This window comes from Scyliorhinus canicula, chromosome 15 (assembly GCF_902713615.1).
Source record: "Scyliorhinus canicula chromosome 15, sScyCan1.1, whole genome shotgun sequence".
Taxonomy (NCBI): Eukaryota; Metazoa; Chordata; class Chondrichthyes; order Carcharhiniformes; family Scyliorhinidae; genus Scyliorhinus; species Scyliorhinus canicula.
In genome coordinates this window covers 4,920,127-4,927,960 of record NC_052160.1, presented here as the reverse complement: position 1 = coordinate 4,927,960, position 7,834 = coordinate 4,920,127, and the positions used below count along the sequence as shown (strand labels likewise).

At 44.7% G+C, this 7,834-nt stretch overlaps 1 protein-coding gene across 6 annotated transcripts in view; it reads right to left on the bottom strand.

The window, feature by feature from the left end:
* Positions 1-108: 108 nt before the first annotated feature.
* pdxdc1 (pyridoxal-dependent decarboxylase domain containing 1) overlaps positions 109-7,834 on the bottom strand; it is a 73,180-nt gene continuing 65,454 nt past the window's right edge. For all 6 annotated transcript variants that reach the window (XM_038820704.1, XM_038820706.1, XM_038820707.1 and 3 more), the window contains 3 exons: positions 5,616-5,712; positions 2,077-2,181; positions 109-991 (listed from right to left, as the gene is read on the bottom strand). In XM_038820704.1, coding sequence (XP_038676632.1) covers positions 699-991; positions 2,077-2,181; positions 5,616-5,712 — 495 coding nt within the window. In that variant the 3' untranslated portion in view covers positions 109-698. The remainder of the gene's footprint in view (positions 992-2,076; positions 2,182-5,615; positions 5,713-7,834) is intronic.

Sequence of the window (7,834 nt, the reverse complement as noted above, 5' to 3'; positions counted from 1 at the left end):
TTTACAGAATGGACTGAGTAAAGATGAATTTAAGACACCATGTCCATTATACTCCGATTATTCCAAGGTTGTTTAAAAATAATACATATTAAGTTGAGACTAGCATCATTCACGTTTATCAAATAAATTTTATTTTGTTTAACTAAGAATCAAAACACAGAATTTTTTTTTTTGCTTGATGCTTAAATAATGTTCAAGCATCCGTGTTTGAACCTTAAATTAAGATGTACATGAGGGTGGTACAGAAAGGACAAAACCACCAATGTGCAAAATAAACATAAAATGATCCCCACCCTAATTAAATATTGATAGCAATAGTTAAGGTTTACTAATTTTAAACAAACTACAAATTAACCCATATTCATGGTGATAAGCATACGTAATTGTACTGCAAATGTAGTGAGTCAGATTGATAATTATGTAAGGAAGAAAAGCAGAGCTTTTTTAGCACTCTACAGAAAACTGAACAATTGCACTTCTGAGATTCAGCCCACTTGACAGATTCCATTTAGGATCAACTTTTTAAATCAGCCTTTTAATGACAATTGATGTCACAGTAATGTGCAAAACCCTAATTAAAGGCATACAACAGTAGTATCCGTACTATCACATGGCACAGTTCACATTAGTAAAGGTTCCATATTATCCCAAGCATAGGACGTGTGCTTTTTCTGTGTACAAAGTCTTTTTTTTTTGCTTTATCTAAGATCTTCTTTCTCTAAATCCTCAGCTTCTGCTGATTCAGAGGTCTGGTGATCTTGTATGTTGCGACTATTTTCCTCAGATTTTCCTTCAGTTTGTATTGGGCCTGGAAGCTCCAAATCACCATTCAGTTGGACGGAAGATTCAGAGCTTTTAGGAATTTCATTTTCACCTTCAAGCCTGGTTGTTTCTGTGATGGTTTGAGATTCTTCCATTGCTTCTGCATGACCCATTGAAGTTTCACTGACTGTATCAGAAGCCCTGGAAGACCTTCTAAACAGTTTCTGACCTATCAAGTTAAAAATGCTGATTTATTAAGTTTGAAAATAACTTTGGCAAGAATCCATTCCTACATGTTAGTGGCAATACAGAGATCATGCACAAGGGGAAGCTCACGGGTATACGGAAAACACTCCATTGATCAACCCTGACTGTTCTTGTACTCTTCCTAGCTGTTGTGCTGAGTGGCTACAGCTTGCACACACCATTCATTAAATTAAGGGGCTGGTTTAGCTCACTGGCTTTTAAAGCAGGCCAGCAGCACGGTTAGTTTCCCGTACCAGCCTCCCTGGACAGGCACCGGAATGTGGCGACTAGGGGCTTTTCACAGTAACTTCATTGAAGCCTACTCGTGACACGATTTTCATTTCATTTCAAATAGGTGGACAAATGACTGGAAGGATTTTGTATGAGCAACTCAGTGATTTAAGTTTAGTGGCAATTTCCCAGGGAATGATCTGAAATCATACACAAACTAGTTTTTAGTATTACGGGATGCAGAATATAGCATTGATAGACTAAGCCCATGGCTTTGAGCAGCATTTTAAACAAATTGATTTTCCCTTTGTTTTAGAATCAAAACAAATACTCCTGTGATCTGAATGGTGTTGTTTTTCATATACAAGATGCCTAGGATCTTTAAAACTAAAACTTGGGAATTTGAGATTCAGAGTTTTTAGGTGCCAATTCATTCTCCCCCGCCCCCCAATTAAGGGGCAATTTAGCGCGGCCAATCCACCTACCCTGCACATCTTTGGTTTGTGGGTGTGAAACCCACACTAACACGGGGAGAATGTGCAAACTCCACACGGACAGTGAACCAGAGCCAGGATCGAACCCGGGTCCTCAGTGCCGTGAGGCAGCAGTGCTAACCACTGCACCAACGTGCCACCCTCTGTCTGAGTTTTGACTTAACAAAATCAATTTATCCTAAATTCAGAGCAGAATCCCAAATAATTCCAGAGACTGAGTAAACATTTTGCTAAAATGTCAATCTCAGAAAATAAGTGCCAGATTTTTTTTAGAAAACAAGAAAATATAGGTGAGCTGCACAGCTGTCACATTACATATTTTCTGAAATATAATGCGACATACCTGGTGACTTATGTTTGGTGCGACTGGTTGTGGGTGTTGGAGGTGGAGTTCCTTCAGAAGCTTGGGCTTTTAGTGCATATAGTTTATCTGTGGGCTCCAGAGAACCTGACAAACAAAACCAAGTTAGTCCAGTGGGGAATGTCGTCATAGAATAGCAACATTCTACAAATATATTTGATAATTAAATACACAAGGGTAATTAAAAGTAGATTATAATAGAATTTACAGTGCAGAAGGAGGCCATTTGGCCCATCGAGTCTGCACCAGCTCCTGGAAAGAGCACCCTATCCCCATAACCCCACCCGACACTAAGGGCAATTTATCATGGCCAATCCACCTAACGTGCACATCTTTGGACTGTGGGAGGAAACCCACGCACACACGGGGAGGATGTGCAGACTCCGCACAGACAGTGACCCAAGCCGGAATCGAACCTGGGGCCCTGGAGCTGTGAAGCAATTGTGCTAACCACTATGCTACATAATGCTAGAGATGTAGAGGCAACTACTGCTATAATCACTGGAATATACTGGAAATGCTTTAGTGATGTTGATTGTGAGATGAACATTGGCCAGTACACTCAAGTTAACTCCCTTGCTAGTCTGCAAAGCAGTACCACGTGATCTTTGATGTCCACCTAAGGTAAGTCTGATCAACAAGATTCCATTATATATACTTTTATTGACGTTTTGCAGTTTTTACAGTTACAGAAAAAGATTGTGTATTTACATATCAATAGTTCCTCTGTTCCATTGATGTCTTGCTTTGTTTACATTTTGATAGGGTTTTCGTTTTGCTGACGCCGGCATGGCCCTCGGTCATCTACCTGGTTTTGTTTGTTTGCTGGATAGAATGGATGGTTTGTGTCCTGATCCTCCTGCGGGATCACCCTGTGTGAGAGCCCCTACACTCCGGGGTTTCCTTTGTTGGGGTGCTGTTCAAACTGACCACGGTCACCATTCTCAACATAAGGCCGGCCCTCTGTGCTCCGGGCTTTCCCTTTGTCCAGGGGCCACCGAACATGGCCGCTAACTGTGTGAACGCCATGTGTGTGAGCCCCTGCACTCCGGGGTTTCCTTTGTTTCGGGACCCTCCAAACTGGCTGCTTGCGGTGCCATCTTGTTCCTTGTTGCTATGAGTGGCCTGTTGAAGCCAGTCTGGAGCACCCCTCCCCCCCTCTCTCAGCAGGCACTCTACCTACCTCCCCCCCCCCCCCCCCTCCCTCTCTCTCAGCAGGCACTCTTTCCCTGGTGGGAGATGCGCTGCGCCCCCCCCCCCCCCCCCCACCTTGTACTTCTTGGTGCTCTCGCCTCCTCCTCCTCTGCTGCCGCTCTCGCGCTTACCCCTCCTCCGCTGCTCTTGCCCTCCTTTCCGTGAATGTTTCCCGGTTCAGAGCAAGGCAGTACAGTCCCACACATTGTTCTTTAACTTTCTCTGTGTCCGCCCCATCGCTGCCTCCTTTGTTGTTCGTCTGGTCCGTTCTTTTGGACGAAGTCATCCACATCTGCAGGGTGGCAAAATAGTGTTTTGTGTTCTGGTATATTCCCCAAGTTTGCTGGGTACCGCATCCCAAACTTGATGTTGTTCTTTTACAGGGCTGACTTTGCCCTAAGTTCTGCCCGGTGCTTTGCCAGGTCTGACCCCTGATCCTGTGTCTCTCCCAGCCGCAGGCCTTCGTTTGCCTGGCCCAACGTAGGATTCGTCCCTGGTTCTGGTACCGGTGTAGTTTGGCGATGATTGCTCTCGGCTGTTCCCCAGCTTTGGGTTTCGGCTGGAGAGACCCGGTAGGTTAGGGAAGCTGTCTCTCCCCACCACATTTTCAGCATCTGGGCCATGTTGGGTCCCTGGCCTCGGTTCCTTCTGGCGGGCCCAGTATTCTAACGTTCTGGCACCTCGAGTGGTTTTTCTGGTCCTCCAGCTCCCCCCGAGTTGCCACCAACCTCTTTATTATGACCTCCAGGGTGATGATTCAGTTCTTCTAGTCTGTCGAGGCTTTCTCCAGTTCGTTGACTGTATTCTCCTGGGTCTCTAGTCTCTTTGCCATTTTGTTGAGGCCCACCTTTATGGTGGCCGCGCATCTGTGATTTCTGTTTTTATCTCCTCTCAGTTTCCTTGTGAGGAACATCTTCCAACCATCCTCTGGGGGGGAAAGCTGGGTCACTGATGTCCCTCTCGCAGGAGTGGCCAGCGGATTCCCACCTTGTGGGTCCACTGAGCTGCTCGCTCACCACTCCTGTCCTTTACCGTCATTTTTGGTTTCTCTACGGCCTCTGGAACTGTTGCTTCCTAGCATTTCCTTTCGTCCTGGTGCTGTTGAGGGTGAGGGGATGTTTTAGTCGTTTTGCGGGCTAATTTAGACTAAAAGTGCTTATTCTCTTGTCCTTCGGAGGAGCCAGCTTATGTGCAACTGCTCACTGGAAGTGAACAAGATTCCATTTCTTACAGTACAGCACTCGGACACTAACAGTCTTTCAAAGGCAAAAGTACTCTGCACCGAAGACAATCACTACAATGAGAAAAGATCTGAAATGAGACTTGAGATGATAAATGTTATGACAGGAAATAAGTTAAGATAAGGCCTGATGAATCACAAAGACCAGTTTCCATTGATATGTGCAGTGTGTATCACTTTGTTATACATTAAATGCAACAAACTTCTGACAAATAATTTTCTGATGCACATGACCTATTCTAGTCACACGAGTAATGATGCCCTGGTGGCTCTCTTGAAAAATACCATTCACCTCAGACACAAATATTTGAAGGCTCCAGCTTCAATTACTGGTTTGTGATGAGTTATTGTATCTCAACAGTGTTAGATCTACAGGTTTAGTAATCCCACTGTCACATTCTGGATATATAGAAATAATGGCCAAGGTTTCCTCTCCCTTTCCAGTGACTTTTGTTGGAAAGTGCACGAGTGTGGACAGGATTGCCCAAAGTGCCTCTCAACACACCGCTGGGAAAAACAGTCATTATGAATTTCGTATTGGAGGCTGAATGCCGTGGACCACATGAGGAGGAAAAGCAGCAACAAAATTAGTTTTGTTTTTGAAGTTCAGTGATAAAGGAATCTGACAATACTCCATCCTGGGATTTCTTACATTCTGTTTTCAGAAGTTGTATAATAATTGCTCTAGAGCCATCGCCCATATTTATCTGAACAGGCGCCAGAATGTGGCAACTCGGGGATTTGCACAGTTACTTCACTTCAGTGTTAATGTAAGCCTACTTGTGACAATAATAAAGATTGTTAAAAAGGTGTTGCAATAATTAATGTTTTGAAAAAGTAGTGAGCATAATCCTTTTAAAAAACAAATTTAGAGTACCCAATTATTTTTTTTCCAATGAAGGGATAATTTAACGTGGCCAATCCACCTATCCTGCCCATCTTTGGGTTGTGGGGCCGAGACCCACGCAGATACGAGGAGAATGTGCAACCTCAACACGGACAGTGACCCGGGATCTAACCTGGGACCGTGCCGCCCTGTGAGCATCATCTTTAAGCAAAATAAATATGCATATGAAGGATACCTCACCTCCTGCCAGACTGAAAGATCTTCCTTTAACTGAGCTGTGGACTGGGGATAACCAATTCAGAACTGAGCCAACCACAGGAATCTGACGCAGAACCCCCTGTAAGGACAGAAGATGTCAAAGGGTAGCAAGTGTGCAGATAAAAGTTTGAATTATTTCCTATATCTCCACAGTCTGAAATTGATACTGTTCCATTTGTGATAGGTGTTGGATAGATGCTTTCTCTGTAATTGACTCCCAGCGTGCAAATAAGTGAACTACAGTGGTTCTTTATGTGTGTTCGTCATCACATACACACCATTACTGGCAGAAAAAAAATAGAATACAATTATAGAATTTCCAATGAATAAGGTACTAGTGAATGATTTTAATTTAATCAAAGATCAAACAATAACAAATAATTTGGCTTAGTGTGGTCATTTGAATCTGCAACAAGCTCATTATTAGCTTTTCAATGCCTAGAATTTGCAGTGATGATCTTTGCAACACTGAGCATTCACTATCATTACTCCACAGCCTTTGAGAAAATTAGATATTGCTCTTGGGGCTAAAGGGATATGGGGGGGGGGGGGGGGGGGGAGGTGGGATCAGGGTACTGAACTTGATGATCAGCCATGATGATAATGAATGGCGGAGCAGGCTCAAAGGGCCGAATGGCCTCCTCCTGCTTCCATTTTCTATGTATGTCTCTTTGACAATATGCGCACATGTGCAGAATAACACAAATGTAAAAGTTTCCTATCATTGATTCTACTCTTCTCCAGAATGTACATCGAGGTCCCCAAGACTACAAGCCCAGTACAATCAGTGAATTCACCAAAACTGACATCTCTTGCTGTAAAAAGACTTGAAGTGAAACCTTGTTAAATGAGGTGTGACTGGATTTTGATTGGTGCACCAAGTTCATTATTACTGCCCTGACAATAAATACCCTCACTGGCCCTGAAAAGCTTATTTTGTATTTGTGGAATGCCAAATTCTTCCATTATGATAGAATAATTCACATTTTTAATTCATTGCTGGCATTGGTATTTTTGCAAACTAAATCCAATTAAAATTTATTTACAATCTAACAAATTAAAAATGAGTGATTTTAACTTCCTGGTTTTCTATCTGACTGGCTCCTTATCAGTCTTGTTGAGGTCACTGTTGTGGGAGATCCCGTCATTATGGGACGAGGTTTAAACAAAGAAATCACAAGATCTTTGCAGGCAACTTTCTTTGAGGGCAGTAACCAGCACAGTTGCCTCACCACTGACCTCCAAATCTAGCCAATTATTCTCTACTCACTGATTGGCATTTATTACATTAGTATTTTAAGGAAAAAGAGCAATTTTTATCCCTCAATTAAACAATGCCAGAATGGAAAACAATTAAAATAATTCCTCTCTCTCACACACTCCCCGTCTCTCTCTCTCTCTCACACACTCCCCGTCTCTCTCTCTCTCACACACTCCCCGTCTCTCTCTCTCTCTCTCACACTCCCCGTCTCTCTCTCACACTCCCCGTTTCTCTCTCTCTCTCACACACACCCCGTCTCTCTCTCTCACGCACACTCCCCGTCTCTCTCTCTCACACTCCCCGTCTCTCTCTCTCACACTCCCCGTCTCTCTCTCTCACACTCCCCGTCTCTCTCTCTCTCACACACTCCCCCCCCCTCTCTCTCACACTCCCCGTCTCTCTCTCTCACACACGCCCCGTTTCTCTCTCTCTCTCACGCACACTCCCCATCTCTCTCTCTCTCACGCACACTCCCCATCTCTCACTCTCTCACGCACACTCCCCGTCTCTCTCTCACACACACTCCCCGTCTCTCACACACTCCCCCCCCTCTCTCACTCCCCGTCTCTCTCACACACGCCCCGTTTCTCTCTCTCTTACGCACACTCCCCGTCTCTCTCTCACGCACACTCCCCGTCTCTCACACACTTCCCCCCCCCATCTCTCACACTCCCCGTTTCTCTCTCTCACACACGCCCCGTCTCTCTCTCTCTCTCACACACTCCCCGTCTCTCTCTCTCTCTCACACACATGCCCCGTCGCTCTCTCTCTCACACACACCCACTCTTGCCCCTCTCTCTTTTCCCCTCTCTGCACGTTCTCCCGATTTGCGGGGTTTCCTCCGGGTGCTCCGATTTCCTTCCATAATTCCCGAAAAACGTGCTGTTCGGTGAATTGGACATTCTGAATTCTCCCTCTGTGTACCCGAACAGGTGACTAG